General features: G+C 41.9%; 1 protein-coding gene and 1 pseudogene across 5 annotated transcripts in view; one reads left to right on the plus strand and one right to left on the minus strand.

Annotated features, from left to right (window-relative positions):
* Positions 1 to 842: 842 nt before the first annotated feature.
* The window catches only part of ATRN (attractin), a 176590-nt gene continuing 154409 nt past the window's right edge, over positions 843 to 23023 (plus strand). For 4 of the 5 annotated variants that reach the window (XM_016937358.3, XM_009436735.5, XM_009436736.4 and 1 more), the window contains exon 1: positions 880 to 1385. In XM_016937358.3, the coding sequence (XP_016792847.1) occupies positions 976 to 1385 (410 nt within the window). In that variant the 5' untranslated portion in view covers positions 880 to 975. Of the gene's footprint in view, positions 1386 to 23023 lie in introns of all 5 variants that reach the window. The other variant, XM_003316779.6, reaches the window with a different exon arrangement.
* Positions 18610 to 20202, minus strand: LOC747046 (splicing factor 3A subunit 3-like; annotated as a pseudogene).

Genomic DNA, 23023 nt, shown 5'->3' on the forward strand with positions numbered 1-23023 from the left:
AATAGTGGGGAGCAAGGTAACTCCAAACTTTTACAGAATTAAAGGTAGGGGGTCTGGTCAGCTACAGTCCATCTGTTATCAAGAGGCCTGGCTGTGTGTCTTCATTCAGTTTATTAGGCATTTACTGAGCACAGCCTACATGCCAGGTTCTTCATTTTTTGACACAGGGTCTTGTGTTGCCCAGGCTGGAGTGCAGTGCTGCGACTGCGGCTCACTGCAGCCTTGACCTCTCCAGGCTCCTGCCTCAGCCTCTGGAGTAGCTGGGGATACAGGCGCGCACCACCATGCTCGGCTAATTTTTGTATTTTTAGTAGAGACAGTGTCTCACCCTGTTGGCCAGGCTGGTCTCGGATCCCAGAGATCAAGTGATCCGCCTGCCTCAGTTTCCCAAAGTGCTGGGATTACAGGCGTAAGCCTCCGCGTCCTGCCTATGCCAGGTTCTACATGTGTTCTTTCTTGACTCTTGTGTTACAGAGGCTCGAATGAAGCCTGGCTTCTACAGTACCGCACCCAGCACCTCGCTGCGATGCAGCCTCCTGTACCTTCTCCGTCCGGCAGCTGGAGTTAGGGCAGAGTGCCGGGTCTCTAGGAGGGCAACACTCAACGCAGTCGGCTCCTAGGCATCCAGTGGGGCTGCAACCCCGCCGCCGGGGGCGAAAAGCGAAGGGGGAAAACTAGAGCTTTCGCCGGCCGGGACAGCGCAGCCGGGTTTCAGCTCGTTCTGCGGTCACGTCAGAAGATCGCCTCCGGCGCCGCGCGCGCCGGAGACCACTGTCTGCGCCCCCGCACGCACGCACCCACGCACTCGCGCACGCGCGCACGCGCGCGCCGGCCCCGCCCACCGCCCCGCTGTGGCCCCTTTGGACCGCACGAGCCACCGTCCGCACAGCCCCGCCCCGCACGGCCAGGCGAAGCGGAGCCGGCCGTGCGGTGTGTGTGTATGTGTTCGCGGGGCGCCGTCTCAGCCCCGGGAAGATGGTGGCTGCAGCGGCGGCGACTGAGGCAAGGCTGAGGAGGAGGACGGCGGCGACGGCAGCGCTCGCGGGCAGGAGCGGCGGGCCGCACTGGGACTGGGACGTGACTAGGGCTGGGAGGCCGGGGCTGGGGGCCGGGCTGCGCCTCCCGCGGCTGCTGTCTCCGCCGCTGCGGCCACGGCTGCTGCTGCTGCTGTTGTTGCTCTCGCCGCCGCTGCTGCTGCTGCTGCTTCCCTGTGAGGCCGAGGCCGCGGCGGCGGCGGCGGCGGTGTCGGGCTCAGCCGCAGCCGAGGCCAAGGAATGTGACCGGCCCTGTGTCAACGGCGGTCGCTGCAACCCTGGCACCGGCCAGTGCGTCTGCCCCGCCGGCTGGGTGGGCGAGCAATGCCAGCACTGCGGGGGCCGCTTCAGGTGAGTGGCGGGTGGTGTCGGAGGGTCGGGCCCAACCAGAGGCTGGGGCTGAGGGGCGTTCGAGACAGCTCCAGGCCAGAGGGAGATGCTGGACAGAAAGTGGAGAGGGTAGGGCCGCCCTATGGGGTTTGAGGGCCATTTGCTTCCGGGGAGATCATCGTCTCTGGCCTGGGGTCTTTCTCTGTTGGAAGGTGAAAAGGTGTGGGGCAAGGGTGGGGGCACCCCGACGGTATTTGGGTGCTTAGGTTAGATGGGAAGAATGCTGAGGGACCCAAAGAGCATCAAAGCCGATCGCTCTAAAACTCGGCGTGTTTCAGCTAAACGAGGTATCCAAGGAAAGGTGATCGAGCCAGGTTTGCTTGAACACTTCCTTTTAACATCCACATGTGCCCTAGGACCCGATGAGTTCCCCGATGCACTGAAGATGTGGGGTGCTCTGAAGAAACAGGGCCCTGGAAATGCTTTGTTGGCTGGAGATAAAAGGGAAAGGGTAGCATTGTAAGATATTAGGGATAGAAGGAAAGTGAGGAAACTAGCCTTTTGGCAAAAGCTCACTGGAGGTGGCAAATTGGAATAGGGTCTGTGGTGAAGAGGGAATGGAAGGAGATTCCTATTTGCCTTGGTTTCTGGACAATATGAAGTTCTGAATTGGCTTAGTTTGGGGCAGTTCCTCTTGGAGAAATCAATAAATTAATTAGCAGTTATCGTTATTTGCTTCAGTTGTGCAATGATTTTCCAGATAATACAGACAGATTAGCCAGACTTTGGCCTTGTCCACAGGGAGTTTGGAATATAGCAAGAGAAAGATAATGTACGCACATAACCCTAGTCATAAGGGTTACAGAGTCATTCACGCCTTTGACAGGTATTTAGTTTACTGAACACATGTCTGATGTGGGGGAGTGGGGAAATGTGAACAAGACAGACAGGGTCTCTGCTCTCATTGACCTTAACATTCTAGTGGGAGCAACAGGCACTTAACAAGTAAATAAATGAGAGAAATGAACATGGTAATTTCAGGTAATGGTAAATGCTATCAAGAAAATAAAAACAGCGTGGTCTGATAGAGAATTATAACCGGTGGTGACTCTTGGAGAAGGTTCTCATTTGAAATGACATTTGATCTGAGACCTGAATGAGGCAACAGGGAACTTGTGGGAATTCAGGGATGGAGAGGTTGTGGCTAGCTGGAGGGATGCAAGGAGGACTTTGAGGAGGCGGTAACATTGGATTTGAGCATGTAAGGTTAAGTAGGATTTGGAAATGTGGAGCTGGAAAAAAATTACAGATGGAAAGAAGGGTGCAAACAAAGTTGTGGAGGCTGGAAAGTAAAGTTTTGCTGCTGCCTATGTGGAAGAGAGTTGTGAGAGAGGAGTTTGGAATAGCAAAATTGTAGACTTAGGTAATATTAGGTCTTCTAAGGAACTCAGAGAACGTTGAGCAGATGAGCTCTTTAGTTTTATGGATGGAGAAACCAAGTTACTTCAGGACCACTGATGCAGTGAAGCTGCTTTTGTAACCTAGGGTGTTCTGATTTATGAATTCCATTAATCTACATGTATTTGTTGAGGGCTCCTATGTTTTAGGTTGTGAGATACAGTGGTATACAAGACAGGCACAGTCCTGCTCTTACGGAGCTCACATTCCAGCTTGGGAGTAAAAAAATCCAACAAAAATTTTATTGTAATTTTGTTTAAGGCTGTGGAGGTAAAGAGCAGGAGACAAACAGAGGAGTTGACTTAGTTTAGGGGTAAGGTAAGTCACTGAGGAAGCGATGTGAAGTCTGAGGGGTGAGATGGTACTACCTGCGTGAGGGGTGGGGTGCTGAGGGGCCAGCAGGTACAGAGGCTTGGGGTTGAAGCGGATGGAAGGCCAGGTGGCAGGAGCAGAGAGAGCAAAGGGGAGCTTGGCAAGACTGGAGAGAAAGGCGGGAAGCCAGGCCAAGTGGAGATCTGTGGGTTGGATTGAGAATTTTGACCTTTAGCCCAAGAGCTGTGAAATGGCGTAGTTCACGCCTATTTTCATGACATTATAGGCTTTTAGATTGGAGCCAGAATACAAATGGCCTTGAAGGTGAGGCCAGGGCATTTTCCATTTGAGAAGCTTCCAAGGTCAGGTGAATGGATGGTTGAGTCAGACGAGGATCCTTCAAGTTCTGAAAACCTGGGACACTGTGGTAGGCAGTGGGGACCCGCAGTGTGGGAAGGGGACTTCATAGCAAGATCAATCTGTAATGTTCAGAGAAGGTAGACTCACTTTGGGCATGAGAGATAGGGGGCAGCTAGGTGGGATCTGTTGGCATGGGTCAGAGCAGTGGTAATGAGAGCTTGTAGAGGTGAAATGGACAAGTCTTCCATGTAAACTGGTTTGCTCTTGGAAAGGTGGGGGATGGTGAGGGAAAGAAAACTAGATCCTGTCTTGGGTGATTGAGAGGACAGTGATACCATTAACAGACACAGGGACACAGGAGCAGGTGTTAGACATTTAATTGCATGCATGCTGAGTTTGGGGTGCTCTCAGAGTACACACCTGGCAGATGTTAAGTTTGGAGTCATCGACCTATGAGGGAGATTGCCAGGGAGCTCTCTCTGACAGTCCACATGGAAAGCCCAGAGGATTGGATAAGAGCTACTTGTTGCAGGGAACAGGCAGTCCTGACACTGGTTGTCTCAAATAGTGTCACAGGTGAGTGAAGGGACTCCCCTGCTTATTGTGGACATTCCCTTTGAGCTGATTCTAGGTGATGTCAGTGCTGTTTCCTGGGTAGACAATTATGACTTTGGTCCTGATGATACCATTATATTTTGTGGGCTTTGGGATTTTGCATTTTTAAAAATGAAAGTAGGAGGAACTTATGACTCTGGTCTTTTAAAAAAAACTCAGTAGGCCGGGCGCGGGGGCTAATGCCTGTAATCCCAGCACTTTGGGAGGCCGAGGCGGTGTATCACGAGGTCAGGAGATCGAGACCATCCTGGCTAAGTTGGTGAAACCCCGTCTCCACTAAAAATACAAAAAATTAGCCGGGCGCGGTGGCGGGCGCCTGTAGTCCCAGCTACTCGGGAGGCTGAGGCAGGAGAATGGCGTGAACCCGGGAAGCAGAGCTTGCAGTGAGCCGAGATCGCACCACTGCACTCCAGCCTGGGTGACAGAGCGAGAGTCCGTCTCAAAGCAGCAGCAACAACAACAACAACAGCAACAACAACAACAACAACAACAACAACAAAAACTCAATAAAATTTTAGTCGAGGCCGGGCGCGGTGACTCACGCCTGTAATCCCAGCACTTTGGGAGGCTGAGGCAGGCAGATCAAGAGGTTAGGAGTTGAGACCAGCCTGGCCAACATAGTGAAACCCCGTCTCTACTAAAAATACAAAAAATTACCTGGGCATGGTGGCGGGCGCCTGTAATCCCAGCTACTCGGGAGGCTGAGGCAGGAGAATTGCTTGAACCCGGGAAGTGGAGGTTGCAGAGAGCCGAGATTGCACCATTGCACTCCAGACCAGGCGAGGGTGTGAGACTCCATCTCAAAAAAAAAAAAAAAATTTTAGTCCAAGTATTCTTTTGGGGGCAAGAGTGAAATGTTGGTTTTGATTGCAGTGGTTTGTATCTTGATTGAACTTACAAACCTCTTTGTTATTAAATGACATTAAATGAATACCTTTCTGATTTAGAATGGCATCAAGTTGGAGTGTTTTTTGAGCTTTTTAGTCCTGTAAATTCTGTGTTACAATTGCCGTTATAGGGTTTTTTCATTAATTGAAGGGAACGTAGGCTAACGAGGAGTGGATTTCCCTAAGGTTATCACTGAGTGCAGACTATGTGCCACAGAGCATTTTCATGTACATTGTATTATTTAATCCTCAGGACAACTCTGAGGGTGTTATATAAAATTTAGATTATTGAATTATTGTAGTTAGTAACATTTTTTCTAAATAAAAGATGACATAGAAATGACTGATTTTAAAGGATAAGTTAAAGGATGTTAGTTTAATAAAAATACCTATAGAATCTTTGGTGTGTGATTTCTAAGGCAGTACCACTTTCGTTCATTTTTATGTGAATCTTCATAATTCAGTGATCATTTTTTTCTACTTGTAAGGTCACCAGTGTAATTTTTCTTCGAAGGATAAATATGCCCATAGGATAAATTAAGCTCATTTTTGAATTTAATATTCATTCAATTCTTTTAAGTTCCTGCTGTAGAAAATGTTTGGGAGAATTGAATAGAATAATCTGGTGAATTGTATTGAGCCTGATAATGTTAAGATGTACCTTCTGTAGAAAAAAAAAGGAACTAAGCATTTATCAGACATCTGTTTTGTGCCCAGCACATACAGTAATAATAGTGGGTGGGTGTAGTAGCTCACACCTGTAATCCCAACACTTTGGGAGGCAGAGGCAGAAGGATCACTTGAGCCCAGGAGTTTGAGACCAACCTGGGCAACAAAGTGAGAGCTCCTCACTACCAAAAAAAAGAAAGTTAGCTGGGTGTGTTGGCATGTGCCTGTGGTCCCAGCTACGTGGGAGGCTGATGCAGGAGGATGGCTTGAGCCCAGGAGGTTGAGGCTGCAGTGAGCCATAATCATGCCACTGCATTCCATCCTGGGCAACAAAGCGAGACCCTTGTCACAAAAAAACAAAGCAAAACAAAAAATATGTATATAGTGCCAACTGCCTATTAGAAATAACTCCCTTTTAGTCCTTAGAGTGAAGTTATTCCCATTTCACAGATGGGTAAACTTGGATGTACTGAATAACTTGTCCAAGGTCACAGAAGTTGTGCAAAATTGAGATTTGAACTCAGGGTTGTCTAATGCCCAAACCTCTGTTCTTTTTATTATACCATTTGGCGTCTCATTTTTTTCTGAGTCCAGTCACTCTTTATGGACGTTCTTTGAAGGACTGACCTAATTCCAACAAACATTTTGAGAAATAAAGGAAGGAAAATAGATTTTTACAATAGGAAAGCTAACATTTTAAAAATCTTAAATTCACTTCAGTCTCCCTGGCTGACGATCTGAGGACGTAAATACCTTTTTAACTAATGAAATGAAAATTCTTGCCTGGACGCAGTGGCTCACGCCTGTAATCCCAGCACTTTGGGAGGCTGAGGCGGGCGGATCGCCTGAGGTCAGGAGTTCGAGACTAGCCTGACCAACATGGTGAAACCCCGTCTCCACCAAAAATTCAAAAAATTAGCCAGGCATGGTGGCGAGCGCCTGTAATCCCAGCTACTCAGGAGGCTGAGGCAGGAGAATCGCTCACATCCAGGAGGCAGAGGTTGCAGTGAGCCAAGATTGTGCCATTGCACTCCAGCCTGGACAACAAAAGCAAAACTCTGTCTCGAAAGAAAGAAAGAAAATTCTTGAAAATAAAATGTGAAGAAGTGAAAAGTTAAAACTTTTTTTCTTATAGTAATTACTAAGTGATGTTAACCTCAAGCCCTAAATTTATGTTCACAAGTCCAATTTAGGCTTATCTGTTTTCCCCAGTACAATATAAGTTCCATGAGGGCAGGGGCCTGGAGCATAGTGAGCAGTAAATATCTGTTGAATGAAAGAATAAAATTCTGTAATTTACTTCTTATGACTTTTAAAAAAGTCATCTTTACCCACATGACTGCCATATATGTCTTCTGTCCTTATATTGCTCCTGAACTTCTCTGTGATCCACTGTTTGGTGGGCATCTTTGCTGGGATGTTTTATTGTCACCTCATACTGAATCATGTATAACACCAAACTTCTATCCTCATTGAAAAAAATAGTCTTTTTCTTTGTACTTATTTGTTTTAGCTAAATCCAAATTTAGCTAACCAAAGGTCAAAACTTAGCAGTAATCTTTGGCTCTTTCTACCTGTTTGTTTTTTTCTGCTCTCACACTGTATAAATTTGTTTCTTTCCATTTCTTCTGCTACCATTCTAATGTACCTAACCCTTCACCTCATTGCTGACCTGCTTCTGTTGCACTTTTACTGTTTTCTTACACCTGCAGAGTCTGCTTCACACTTTGTCATATCAGTCTTCTAAAAAACATGTGTCTCTATGCACACGTATGTTTATTGCAGCACTATTCACAATAGCAAAGACTTGGAACCAACCACTGATGGGCTATCCAGCCCACCAGTGATAGACTGGATAAAGAAAATGTGGCACATATACACCGTGGAATACTGTGCAGCCATAAAAAAGGGTGAGTTCATGTTCTTTGCAGGGACATGGATGAAGCTGGAAACCATCATTCTTAGCAAACTAACACAGGAACAGAAAACCAAACACCGCATGTTCTCACTCGTAAGTGGGAGCAGGGAGGGGAACATCACACACTAGGGCTTTCGGGGGGTGGGGGGATGGGGAGGGATAGCATTAGGAGAAATAGCTAATGTAGAGTATGGGTTGATGGGTGCAGTAAACCACTGTGGCACGTGTATGTCTGTGTAACAAATCTGCACGTTCTGCACATATATCCCAGAACTTAAAGTGTAATAAAAAACAAAAACATGTCTCTTATTTTGCTTCTTTTATTACCTCTAAAATGATCCTCAGCAGAAGGATCCCATTCCTTTCACATCCCTTTTTTTCCTAACCAAATCTTTCTACTTCGTAGTTTTTCTGTGTTTGCTAAATTCAGCACCTCCCTCCTCACTGCTCCCCCATTCTTTCTTTTCATCTCTACTTACCACGGCCCACCTTCAGTTCTCTATAATCTATAATAGTTAGTTCTCCCAAATAATACCCTTTTTTTTTTTTTTTTTGAGAGACAAGGTCTTATTCTGTCATCTAGGCTGGAGGGCAGTGCTCTTGGGCTCAAGTGATCCTGCCACCTCAGCCTCCCAAGTGGCTGGGATCACAGGCCAGTGTGCCCAGCCAATTTTTAAATTTTTTGTAGAGATGAGGTCTCACTATGTTGCCCAGGCCAATCTGGAACTCCTGTCCCCAAGAGATCATCTCGTCTTGACCTCCCAAAGTGCTGGGATTACAGGCATGAGCCACTGCACCTGACCCCTATTATCTTCTTTTGAAATGAGTCATCTGCTAATTCGCTTCATAAATATCTGCTGAATATTGTGTGTTAGGTACTGTGCCCTTCCTTCAGGATATGAAGGTGTGTAAGAATCAGGCCTTGCTTTCCCCTAAGAGAACTTATAACTATGAAGGGAAGACAGCTACGTGCACAGCAATTAGAATTTCATAATAAAAATACAGGCAATATGTGGTGCTGGACTAAGATGTGATTGACTTAACTCTTTTGGGGGTTCTGGTGGAAGACATCACAGAAGAGAGGACATTTGGGCAGGTCTGAGAGGTTTAGTGTGAGTAGACCATCTGGGGGAGAAAGGCATTCCAGAAGGAATGAAGAGTTGATGTGCAAAGGCAAAGAATTATGGATTATCATACTTAGTGTATTAATTTCCCAGGGCTGTTACAGTGAAGTGCCACAAACTCATGGCATAAAACAACAGAAATTTATTCTTTCATAGTTCTGGGGACTAGAAGCCTGAAATCAAGGTACTGGCAGGGCCACGATCTCTCTGAAGACTCTCAGGGAGGATCTGTTCCATGCCTTTCTCTTCGCTTCTGGAGTTGCCAGCAGTCCTTGGCATTTTGGCTTGTAGATGCATCACTTCAGCCTCTGCCTCCGTCCCTTCAATCTCATGTGATACTCTCCCTCCCTTTGTGTCTCTGTCTTTTCTCTTAAGGGTACCAGTCATAGTGGATGAACGAGTATGACGTCATCGTAACTTTGTTGCATCTGCCAAGACCCTGTTTCCAAATAAGGTCACATTCACAGGGACCCAGGGTTAGGACTTTGACATATCTTTTTGGGGAACACAGTACAACCCACAGCACCTGGAGAACTGAATGTAGGTGCCTGTTGTTGGAACGTAACTTGTGAGGGGTGTAATGGAAGGAAGGGGGTGAGATTGTAAGGTTATAATGGCCTCTTTTTGTCCCTTCCCAACAATCTCCAGCTTCCGGGTTTATGCTTGACCTAGGATAAGCCCTCAGGGCATTCCAGTTTCTGGCCGTGCTGATTGTTTTGAAATGGGCTTATGATTGATTTTAATGGACTCAATCAGAGTGAATCTCAGGACTTTTGTCGGAGATCCCTTTCCTCTGTGGGCGTTTAGAAGGACATATGTTGCCTTTTCTGTGTGGCGAGGCCATAATGCCTAGAACTGTTAAGAGTTAGCGTTGCTGCTGTAAGGAATTCACCTCAGGTCAGAACAACTCCCAGAAGACGGAGGATGGCAGAGAAATGGAGCTGGAGACCTGATAACTTTCTGAATCTCTGGATCAAAACTTGCCTGAAGGTGTAGTTTTTGGTTGGTGAAGTACTGCAGTCCATGTTTTTCTTAAGCCGGTTAGAGTTGGATTCCCTTCCACTTACAGTAGAACAATTCCTAACATACAGAGGGAGGGAGGTAGAGTCAGCTGACTAGGGTTAGTCAGTTAGGGCTTCTGTAACAAATTACCATAGACTTTACCTCGATGAAAGGTTCCCAAGATGGGCAGATGCTTTTTATTTACCGCAGTATAGAGGACAGGTATGTACGCAGGAGAAAAAGGAGAGTGTGTGTTTATGATCAGAACAGTTTTGATCGTATAAATGTGATTAAGTGATTTAATACATTTGTAGGTTATTTTTATCTTAAGAAATACAGAAGTGAGTACCTAGTGTTATGATTGAACGAAATCTTACACTGGTTTTTCTTGTTAATACAATCATATTTCCAAAACTGAAATGAAACTATAGTTGTACTTTTTGAAATACTTGTGTCTGGAAATTGATTGGCCATTAACTTACTATGATACTTGTTTCCCACTTAAATAGTACTCTGCTATTTTCTGTGAATTCCCAAATGCATTTTGGCAAGTGACTTTCATCTATATACTATATACTGTTCTCATCTTTCATTTTTACTTCGCTCCTTCCATTTTCCCTTTTCTTTCTATACTTCAAACTGCTCTGTTATTATTAACGTGACTTCCTTCTTATGAGGGCTTTCTTATATTTGTCTTGCTTTTTTTCCATTTTCATTTTCTTTATGTCATATCTCTTTGACTGCTTTTCTTTTATCACTGAGACCATGGTTTGATATCCTTTCAATTAAAACATTGAAAAAGTTTTTTTTCTTTTTCTGCTAGTGGATTGATCTTCAAGTGTTTGAGACAGGGGCTTACCCTGTCACCCGTGCTGAAGTGCAGTGGTGCAATCACTGCTCACTGCAGCCTTGACCACCTTGAGCCTCTGGGCTCAAGTGCCTCCCACCTCAGCGTCTTGAGTAGCTAGAACTGCAGGTGCGCACCACCATGCCTGGCTAATTTTTTAATTTTGTGGAGATGAGGTCTCACTATGTCGCCCAGGCTGATCTCGAACTCCTGGGTTCAAGCAATCCTCTCATCTGGGCCTGCCAAAGTGCTTGGATTACAGATGAGAGCCACCATGCTTGGACCCTTTAAATTTTTAATTCTTAAGTTTTCAGTTTTTTTTCAGTTTACGTTTTGGGTGGACTTCAGTTCTAGCTGTTTATTTACATGCTTACCTATTGAGAATTTTCTGTTTTTCACTTACAGAAGTTAATTTTAGTAATGGGTGAATTTCCTTTTTTTTTTTTTTTTTTTAGAATTTGACATTAAAAGTATACAATTATTAAATGAATGAATTTTCCAATTAATTTCTCTTGGTCCTTTTTGTATTTTAAGAATTTTTTGATTGGTTTACTAATAAGCCAGTAAACATTAGGGGCTAGAATTCTGTCAGTTGCTGTTAAGAGTCACATAAGTAACCTCCCTTGACCTGTGTTTTCTAAATTTTTAAATTCACAGATCCTTTCACAAAAATGTATAATCTTATGGACTCCCGTAGGAATTAAAAAATAATAATCTTTTAAAAAATGTATCCTGTTTTTAAGATAATTTTAAATAAAGTAAAAGTAGTTTGTTAATAAAGATTATAATGTCTATTTTAAATGTAATTTATAATGATATTCAAAGGAAAATTTGACCTTACTCTATTTAAAACGTGGTGCATATATTGTTTCATGTACTTTAATTATGTAAGGAAAAGCTTGAGTTGTAGACAAAAAGACATTACATTTTGGGATAAAATGTATATTAACATAGAGACTGAATTTAACTGTGTTTTGTGCTATTAAAAATAGTTTTCCTGTCCTAATGTTTGATATTCATAAATATGTGCTTTCACAATTATTTTTTAGAATTTTTTTGCGTGTTTTGATTCTGAATGATAAAATGATAGCGATTTTCAGCTATTTGTAAGCATTTCTCTGCAAATAACACATTTCCTGTTTGGATAGTTTTTCTCTAAATTGAATGAAAAGGCCAACCTGGCTATAATTGTCACTCAGTTTTCCCTTTTGAACACTGTTTTTGAAGTACTGGAGATATCAAGGATTTTGATCAGAAGGTTTGGCAAAGATGATCTTGAGACAGATCTGCAGAATTAGATTCATTTTATGCCTTCTCGTAACTTATATATAAATATCATTGTGTCTTATGCTTCTCTTTTGATAGATGACATGACTGTCTTTTAATGGGAGCAGTATTTGGACAACTCTTTGAGAAACACTGACCAATACTGACAAAATGCATAACTCATTTTTTTAAAGTGATGATATGTTTAGTGCTGGTTCAGTCTCTGAACTAACTATAACTTCCTATTAATATGAAATATTTGAAGCCTGTGGAAGAGATGCGAGGAATATCTCTTTGTACTTGCAACCTGGTTTTTCTGAATTTTCTTCATATTAATGTTATTCTAAAAAGTAAAATGTTACAGATACTGACCAAGGTCCCCATGTTACCACCCCTTCTTAATCCTCTTCACCATACCCTTTCCCCAGAGGTAACTAGTATGGTGAAGTTGATGTTTATTATTTCTCTTGCACGTTTCTACTCTTATTACAGAGTACAGAGAGATATTTCTGCAAACAATATCTTATTCCCAAAAACATGTAGCATTTTTTAATCTTGAGATATGCTGGAGATTTATCTGTTGATAAATGTAGTTCTAGTGGATTCATAGTTAATATTAATTACAGAAGGATTCCAGTTTACTTACCCATTTTCCTGCTGATGGGCATTTAGAGTTTTCCAACTTTTGCTGTTACAAATAGTACTACAATTACATTCTTTTTTTTTTGTGACAGGGTCTCACTCTATGAACCAGGCTAGAGTGCAGTGATGTAATCACTGCTCACTGCAGCCCTGACCTTCAGGGCTTAGGTGATCCTCCCACCTCAGCCTCTGGAATAGCTGAGACTACAGGCATGTGCCACCACACCCAGCTAATTTTTTGTGTTTTTAGTAGAGACCAGGCTTCACTATGTTGCCCGGGCTGATCTTGAACTCCTGGCCTAAGCAATTTGCCTGCCTGGGGCTCTCAGAGTGCTGGGATTCCAGGTGTGAGCCACCATGCCCGGCCCAATTAACATTCTTTACCTATCTCTTTTTGCATACATGTGTGATTTTTCTCTAGGGTAGTGATCTTCAGTCTTTTGAAACACCTCCAAAATAACTGAAATTCTTTTTACTTCCTTGCTTTCAGGTTGACATGCGGTTGACACATATTATTTTTCAAAAAAAACGAATTTATAGAGTTGAAGAGATACAATTTCTGTATATTATAAATAGAGCTGCTGAAAAAATTCCCCATTATACAGTATTACTTTAAAAATATATATTGAGTAGAGTCCAAATTCCATAGCAGTTTAATAACCATTCTCATTTTAAAAAATACATGAGGCCGGGCATGATGACACACCATAATCCCAGCACTTTGGGAGGCTGAGGTGAGAGGATTGCTTAAGCCCAGGAGTTTGAGACCAGTCTGGGCAACACAGGGAGACCCCATCTCTATAAAAAAATTTAAACATTTGCAGGGCATGATAGCACATAACTGTAGTCTTAGCTACTTGGGAAGCTGAGGTGGGAGGGTCACTTGAGCCCAGCAGTTTGAGGCTGCAGCGAGCTAAGATCACAGTACTGCATTCTATCCTGGATGACAGAGAGAGACCTTGTCTTTAAAAAAAAAAAAACAAAGAAACCAAAACCCACATGTAGTAAATGTTATTATTCTTTTCCTTTATGGCTTGTCCTTTTTGTGTTATATTATAAAATTCCTTTCCTGTACTGACCTTGTAAATATACTCTTCTATATTTTACTTCCTCAGAATTTAAAATTTTTGCTTTATTCCAGTCTGATCTTTTATCCACCTGTAACTTGTTTCTGTGAATGATTTGTTATATTGATCTAATTTAATTATCTTTATATGGTAAGCAGTTGTTGCAGTTCCATTTATAGAACAGTTTTGCCCCTGCTCCCCGTTTGAATTGAATTGTGCTATAATCGTTTAAAACTTCAGACTTGTCTTGATTGTTCTTAACTCTTGGCTCCCCTAATTTCAACAAAAATCCCTGTTGATATTTTGTTGGAATTTCACCTGATGTTGAGATAAGCCTGGGGAAATCTGTCATCTTTATTATAGAGGGTCTTTCCATCCTTCACATCCTTCTGGAAAGATGCTTTATATTTCCAGTTATTTAGGTCTCATATCTTTCAGTAAATTCTTATAGCTTTTTTCAAATGATCTGACACACTTTTATTAGATTTACTACTCGATAGAGAATTTTGTTATTACTAGAAACTAATTGATTACTATAGTACCTAGGAATGGATTTTAAAATTATTATTATTATTATTATTATTGCACTGAGTAATATTTAGCTCATGAGTATCTGTATTTATCTGGGCACCTCTCTGATGTCTAGTAAACTTATTCACCTGTCTGGATCTAGGCAGGAGGTTGACTGGGCTCAGCTGGTGGGGATGGGGGTGTCACAGCTGTCACATCTCTTTGTACCAGAGGCTGGCTGAGCCTCACCATCATGGTGATGGCAGAAGTGCAAAGGCAGAATTCATTTCCTCGTATTTTGAATTTGTATATCTATGAATCCTTCCTAACCTCTTGTAGTACTGGTAGCTTGTGTGTGGATTCTCCTGTTCCCCATGTTGATAGTCATGCTGCCAGTAAGTTGTGACAGTTTACTTCTAAACTGTATACACCTTCTTTCTTTTTCTTGTGTAATTAATGAGCTAGTTCATGTTGTTGAATATTATCAATGTAGGACATTGTTGAATGGTCTTGATCCTGACTTTAAAAAGAATGCTATGGAATAGTTCCCTGCACATAGAAGGTGGCCTGTGATTATATTGATTTTTGTCTTTTCATCTGTTAATGTGGTAAATTACACTTACATACTTTTTAATTGTTAGACCATCTTTGTATTCCTGAGTTGAACCCATTTTGGCCATGATATGTTTTTTAATACAGATTTTTAGATTTGATTTGCCAATACATTTTTTTGAGTTTTTTTTTTGTTTTTTTTTTTTTGAGTTGGAATCTTGCCCTGTCGTCCAGGCTGGAGTGCAATGGTGCGATCTTGGCTCACTGCAACCTCTGCTTCCTGGGTTCAAGCAATTCTCCTGCCTCAGCCTCCCAAGTAGCTGGGATTACAGGTGCCTGCCACCATGCCTGGCTTATTTTTGTATTTTTAGTAGAGACGAGGTTTCACTATGTCGGTCAGGCTGGTCTCGAACTCCTGACCTCATAATCCTCCTGCCTCGGCCTCCCAAAGTGCTGGGATTACAGGCATAAGCCACCGCGCCCAGCCTGAATTTTTGAACTGTGCTTGTGAGCTTTTCTTTTGGCAAGCATGTCAGATTTTGTCTATTGTTTTATTTTGTCTTCACCCTTGAATGCTCATATAGCTGGGGCTGGAATTTAAGATTGATCATTATTTTCTTTGAGCAATTTGAATATTTTTTTCCAGTGTCTTCTGATTTTTATTACTGATGTTTCAAAGTCAGCTGTCAGTCTAATTCATTCATAGGTAATTTTTTTTCTTTCTCTCTTTTTTAGCTTCTTATTCTGGAAAATTTCAAATAAACAAAAATGGAAGGTATAACAAGTCTGACGTGTCTGTCACCAGCTTCAACATTTGCAACTCATAGCCAGTCTTTTTCACTTTTACCACTGCCCCATTCCCATGCCTTCCCCTCCTCCCACCAGCCAGCATAGATTATTTTGAAGTAAATCTCAGGTGCCATTTTGTTTCCTTCTGGTTGTTTTTCTTTTCCTTTTTCTTTTTTTCCTTTTTATTTTTATTTTTATTTTTTTGAGACAGAGTCTTGCTCTTTCACCCATGCTGGATTGCAGTGGTGTGATCTTGACTCACTGCAACCTCTGCTTCCCGAGTTCAAGCGATCCTGGTGCTTCACCTTCCTGAGTAGTTGGAATTACAGTTGTGTGCCACTTTTTTATTTTTAGTAGATATGGGGTTTCACTGTTGTCTCGAATTCCTGGCCTCAAGTGATCTGTCCACCTTGGCCTCCCAAAGTGCTGGGATTACAGGTGTGAGCCACCACACCAAACCATTCTGGTTTTTTATAAGTGCTCTTGCTTTTACTCATAGTCTATCTCTCTGTTATTTTTTTCTTTCCCTTTGTCTTTTGGTTGATTGTATTAATGTAGTATTACTATGATGTGCCCAAATGTGGATTTATTTTTATTTTGCTCAGTGTATGTGCATTCTTTATCTGAGGATTCAAGTCTGTTATCATTTCTGGGAAATTCTCAGGTATTATCTTTTTAAAGCTTCCTTTACATTTTGTTTGTTATTATCTCTTAGTATGACTTTTAGACAGACACATGTTGCCTATTCTTTTTATTCTGTTTACTTTCTACTTCTCATAATTTTTATCTATTTCCCTCTGTTGCATTCAGGATAATTTCCTCAGATCTGTTCTCTAGTTCACAAATTCTCACTTTAACTGTATCTAATTTGTGGTGTAACTTGTTAAATTTTCATTTTCAGTGACTGTATTTTTAATTTCTAGAGGTTTTATCTTTTATTAATAAAACTGGCTGCTTATTTTCATAGTGTTATTTTTTGATACTTTTGATCCTATTGTGCCTTTAAGCAATTTTAATTAATTAATTAATTAATTTTTTGAGACCGAGTCTTCTTGTTGCCCAGGCTGGAGTGCAGTGGCATGATCTCGGCCCACTGCAACCTCCGCCTCCCAGGTTTAAGCAGTTCTCTACCTTAGCCTCGCGAGTAGCTGGGATTACAGATGCGCAGTTCTCTACCTTAGCCTTGCAAGTAGCTGGGATTACAGATGCGTGCCACCACACCCAGCTAATTTTTGTATTTTTAGTAGAGACAGGGTTTCACCATCTTGGCCAGGCTGGGTCTTGAACTCCTGATCTTGTGATCCACCCGCGTTGGCCTCCCAAAGTTAAATTTATTTTATGTTCTTTATTGGATTGTTCTAGTAACTGAACTTTATAGGGTCTAATGCTGTTGTTAGTTTGCTGATTTTTGTTCATGGTACATTGCTTCAATTTTGTCAAAAATTTGAGTTTCTCTTCAGTGAGACTTTATCAATGGACATATGTCTCTAGAGAGAGTTTGTAATTACTTCTACTAGATATCTTTGGGGGTATTCTGACCTGGGGCTACTTTCTATGTTAATTTTATTTTCTTGTGGGTACCTAGAACCCAAGTGAGGGTGGTATGTATTAGAACTCAAATGGGTGTGGGACTCGTTATGAAGTCATTGGGAGGGATTTTCCCCTGCCTTGGTCCATGCTGAAACTGCTTTCTTGTTGCTTTTCTGTGCCTAAGAGCTGGGTTTGGTTTTTAAAAGCTCTTTAAGGGTTCCACCCTTCTTGAAGGGCTCTCAGTTCCAACTCCCTGCCTTACGTGGACCTAGACCTCAGTGTCTTCCTTTTGAGCATTTAGATCCAGATTATTTTATAGAAGATGATATGCTCTTGGATCATGGGGATTGACAGCCTCTCACAGGACACTATGGAGTTGGCTAACATGTTCCCTGCTCTGATTTTCAGGTCTCTATTTTTGGCCTTTACTGATTTCTCTTACTTTTTTTCAGGTTCAGCTGGCAGTTAAAATGATGTTATATTGCAGATTGCATTTACTTCTTGATTTTAACATAGTGAAATGTATCGATTTTTTTCCCTTTTTGTGTCTTGTTGAAATCTTTCCCTATTCCAAGATCGTGGAGATATTCTTCTGTATTGTCTTCTGGACATTTCATTGTTTTGTCTTTCACACTTAAATCTACAGTCCACCTAGAGAAAGAGTGTGTGTGTGTGGTGCGAGGTTAGAGACACATTTATTTGCTTTATGCATATTCAGATTCACATTTATTAGAGCCACATTTATTTGCTTTATGCATATGCAATCCCATTTTTTGAGAAGACCTTTCTTTTCCCAGTGCTCTGTAGTGCTGCGTCTGTTATCAATCAGGTGTTTATGTATATATGATATGTTTCTGGACTTTCTGTTCTATTCCTTTGGTCCGTTTTCTATCCTTATGCCAGTAATACTGCACTATCTTAATTAGTATGGATTTATGTTAAGTCACCTTACCTTATTCTTGTTCTTTTTCAGGTTTGTTTTGGCTCTTCTTGGTCCATGGCATTTCCATATAGATTTTAGAATCACCTTGTTCATTTTTGACAAGAAGAATATCTTGAGAATATGATTAGGTTGGTAATGAACCTATAACTCAGTTTGGAGTGAATTGACAGCTTTTATAATGTTGAGTCTTCCGAACCACAAACATGGTGTATACTTTTATTTATTTAAATCTTTTCTAATTTGTCTTAATGCTTTATAATTTTCTATGCAGAGGTCTTGTAGATCTCTTTCCAAGATATTTGATGTTTGTTTGTTTTTTGAGACGGAGTCTCACTCTGTTGCCCAGGCTGGAGTGCAGTGGCGTGATCTTGGCTCACTGCAACCTCCGCCTCCTGGGTTCAAGCAATTCTCCTGCCTCAGCCTCCCAAGTAGCTGGGATTAAGGTTGTGCGCCACCATGCCAGACTAATTTTTGTATTTTTATTAGAGATGGGGTTTCACCATGTTGGCCAGGTTGGTCTTGAACTCCTGACCTCAAGTGATCTGCTTGCCTCGGCCTCCCAATGTGCTGGCATTACAGGTGTGAGCCACAGATATTTGATGTTTTTTATACTTTTGTAAATTGTATCTTTAAATTTTTTTTTTGAACAAGGTCTGGTTTTATTTTCTGGCAGAATCTTTTAAAATATAAAACAGATAAAACACATCTCAGCCCTGCAATCTGCCAGCATGCCTTGTTTCTACAGGATGCATGCTAGACCATGAGACTACGTAGCAAAGGGTCTTTAAGAGAATTTGGTTGGGAGAAATAGAAAAAACAGATCTCAGGGAAGCCTGGGCTAGCCCAAAAGCTGAGCTACATCCCTGAGCACTAGAGCAGTCCTTGTCTTTTCAGATGCTCATATGTCTTCTTATTCACAACATTCCCACTTGAGTCTTCATATTCTTCCTCAGTGTCAGGCTGCCATCATTCTGAAGCCTTCTGCAATTTGAGTTTGGCCCACAAGGAGACAGCATCTTCAATCTGTGTCACATTAGCAAAGTGAGCAGTGTTTGGGATGCCCAAACACCTCATGCCATGAGCATGATGCTATTCAGCAAAGTGTCACTGGAAGGCTTTGCGCCCTTGGTAGGTGTAGTTTCCACAAATCTCACAGTTATAGTTGATATTTAGGCCATGAAGCTTATATAGCCAGTAGGGAATGCGTTTGCCATCCCAGCCAAGTGGCAGGTTTTTTGGGGTTGTAAATGATCTCGTTCTTTTCATCTTCACTCTCACTCTTACTGATCTGCTCTTCTTGCTCTTCTCCTGTCCTTGCTTGCTTGCACTGTGCATTTTCATGAGTGAGATGTTGCTGTTCCCTGAGAGTCAGAGTATTCATAGATCTGGGCTTCTAGAAAAGCAATGTCTTTGTTCTCTCAATGTCTCGCTTGGTGCCCTTTGATTTGGGATTTTTGGCAAACAAAGACTTATCAAGTGACTCCAGGGACTTTCCTTTGGTGCTGAATAGTCTCTGGGCTTGCTCTTCTACAGTCCGCCACATTTCAAGCCTAAAGCAAAGAGAGCAGATTTCAATCTGTCCAAACCCAGAGAGGCCAACTCCTCCCAGGAGGAGAATGCGGAGAGGTCAAGATGGGCTCCAGCATGGGTCAGAGCGCTGCTTGTCTCTTTCGCCCATCCAGGAAGGTCACATTCTCCCATTTCTTCTCAAACTCAGCCTGAATCTTCCCCAAAAGTTCATTCTGATCTTGGAGAGGCTTTACTCTATCTGTGTAATCCTGAAGTTACTCAAGCAGCATCTCTAGGTATCTCTTATACTCTGCATTCTTCCTTTCTTTAGGAATGTCAAATAATTGGTCAGAGATGGACAGGTATGTAATATAATCCAGCTTCTCAGATGCCTTCACGTTAATGTACTTGAGGTAACAGTCACGGAGATCGAGGTAACGACCATATCCCTCTTCATCTGTGAACTCCACCAAGTTTTGTGCCTCTTCACTTGGATTGTCTGAGCCTTCAGGAGCTCCTCAAATTCCACTGACATTGGCACACAGATCTCATTTGGATGCTTCTGGTGGAATTCCTTTATTTACTCAAGTCTATTATAGAATTCAGCAAACTCATTGGGTCCTGAAATGGCATTGAGTTCCTCCTTTCATAATCCATCTTTATCATCATACAGATCCCTCAGGTTCCCACTGACCTCCATATACCTATCTTGCATGGCCTGAGCGCGGTGATCAGAATTGAGCGTGGACTTCTTAGTGAGCATCTCTTTGGCCATGACGTCCATGAGCCTTCCCTTCTCCTCATGATAGCGCCGCTGCTGCTCCGGTATTGTCTCCATCTTCCTTTAGCCGCAGCCTCTCTTAAAAATTTTATGATTAGTTGTTTGCTGCTGGTTAAAGGAAATGCGGTAGACTTTTTGCACCTTTCCTAAAGTATTTTATTGATTCTAATAATTATCTGCAGATTATTAGCTCTCTGGGGGAAAAAAAACAAAAAAAAACCCTTCTTTGATACCCCGTGGCTTCTCCAAATGTGGCCTCATTTCTGTGTTTCATTTTACAACAAAACTCCTGCAAATGAAATTGTTCTCTTGTTAACATCTCCTACTTCCTCACTTCCAATTTTCTCATTAACTTATGGCTGCTAGAGATCATAGGAGCAGCAGTGTCCACAGCTTGTCAAATCCAGTGGTTAATTCTCTGGCCTTGTCTTACTAAACTTCATAACGTTTCACTGCTTCCTTTTTGAAAACTTGCTTCTGGATTTCTGGGACTCCGTGCTCTCTCTCTTTTTTGCCATGCTTGACTGACTGCTCATTTGCAGACTTTGTCTTCTTCTGGCTTCTAAAAGTTAGAGTTCTTCTGGGTACTTGCTGTACATCTGCACTCAATCGTCTTCTGTATCTGTACCTGAAACTCAGATGTTCTTCTCAGTCTGGGGACTTTGAATACTGTAACATTGAACTTTTGATTTTTATTCCAAGCCTGTTTGACCCTCAGTTTTCTTAGCATTTGTATGAGACCACTCAGGCTAGAAACCTGGGTGTTTTCTTTATTCCCATTTACTCACTTGCAAACTATTATTAAATCTTGTCTGTTCAACCCCCAAAACTTACCTAAGTATCTGCTGGTATTCTTTTTTCTTCATTTGTGGGTAGAAGCAAGATTGTGTAGGTCTTTGTAGTCTTAAATAACCATAAAAAATTTCTGGAAAGTGTAAGGTTGTATGCAAATAAAAGGTATCAGATGGCTAAGAGGAGTGGAGTTAAATATCAGGATCCTTAAACTTCTTTTCTTTATCTTGCCCATTGCCTTTTCTTTTCTTTCATTGCTATATATTTACGTGGACTCTTTCAAAGAGATTATAGTTACAGAGACCTGATAGCCAACAGGTTGAATGTAAGCCTTATTTGTGCTTATTTTTGCCTAATATTCAGGGCCCTGTGAGAGATTCTGGTTGTTGAATATACAAGAAGGGTTGAGAGCATATTCTAGATAGGGGAGTGTGTGTGTGTGTGTGTGTGTGTGTGTGTGTGTGTATCCGTTCTCTGGGCAGGGAGGGGAATATGGTAGGAGCAAAAGCACAGGAGAGGTAGGAGTGGGCACTGAGTGTCTGGGGGACCATGAGAATTGGCTTCGCAGGTGAGAGGAGAAGGATTGACATTCTTAATAGTTAATGTCAGGAACAGGAGGAGTTCAGACTTCATTCCACAGTCTGTGCAGAGTTATTCTAAATATTGACAAGGGTAGTGACATGGTGACATTGGTGCTTTAGGAATGTTGTTCTGCTATAGGGTGCTTAGTAGGCTTTGTGGTCTCAGAAGCTGCTGAAGGTAGCCAGAGGTGTTGGCAATAAGACTACCATGAATTGTTTTTGAGCTTGGGGTAGAGTGGGAATGGAGATGAAGGAATACACCTAAGGAAGTCTTTGATGGCAGTTATATCATAAATTGTTCATACATGTGATGAATGGGATATCAAGTACAGGAAGAAACTAACAAAACTCATACCAACATTTTGCGCATGGGAGAATGGGGCTATTTTATCATTTCGGGTGGACTGTAGTTGAATGGGAAGAGATAATTCTGCCATAAGATCAGGGTTGAATTTTGTTGGTTCTGGAACTCAGTTTTTGCTGCTGTACTGTCCAGAGAGAGAGAAAAATAGGGAGAGAGAGAGGCACGCGCGTGCGCGCGCGCACACACACGTAACTAATATATATAAATACATATATATGTGGGCATATATTATTTATTTATGTATATATAATATAATATACTATATAGATAATATATAATTATAATTATGTAAAATATATTATAATTGTATATTATCTATAATTATATAAAATATATAATTATATATGTATTATAGATTATATATTACATATAATTTAATATATATAATATATATACATATGTAGGTACGTTTGTGTGTGTGTGTGTGTGTGTGTGTGTATAATTAAAAAAAATTTTTTTAGAGACAGGTTCTCACTCTGCCACCAGGCTGGAGTGCAGTGGCATGATCTATAGCTCACTGCAGCCTTGACTTCCTGAACTCAGATAATCCTTCCACCTCAGCCTCCTGAGTAGCTAGGACTGCAGGTGTGTGGCATACCACACCTGGCTAAATTTTTTTTTTTTTTGGTAGAGATGGGGTCTCACGATGATGCCTAGGCTAGTTTTGAACTACTAGCCTCAAGCGATCCATCTGCATCGGCCTCCCATAGTGTTTGGGATTACAGGTGTGAGTCACTGTGCCCAACCTATTTTTATTTTTTTGTAGAGATAGGGTCTCGCAGTGTTGCCTAGGCTGGTCTCAAGCTCCTGGCCTCAAGCGATCCTCCCAGCTCAGCCTCCCAAAGTGCTGGGATTACAGGCATGAGCCAGTCTGGCTAGCCTGAGTTTTAATTTAGAAAAACATGAACAACCTGTATATGGCTGCTGTAAACCAATGGACTTTCTTTGTTCTTGAACCAAGCTAGGCATCCACACGGCACCTATTCATCTGAGGGGATAGAGTCAGTGTTCAGATGTCTTTGAAAGAAAGGTCCACCTGCAGTTCTTTAGCTTCTGAAATGTTTTTTTTTTCCCCATACTGTCATGGATACACATGAGATTGTTCTGGACTTCCTTTATAGTAAACTTTGCTCTTAATAAG

The sequence above is a fragment of the Pan troglodytes genome, chromosome 21 (assembly GCF_028858775.2).
Source record: "Pan troglodytes isolate AG18354 chromosome 21, NHGRI_mPanTro3-v2.0_pri, whole genome shotgun sequence".
Classification (NCBI taxonomy): domain Eukaryota; kingdom Metazoa; phylum Chordata; class Mammalia; order Primates; family Hominidae; genus Pan; species Pan troglodytes.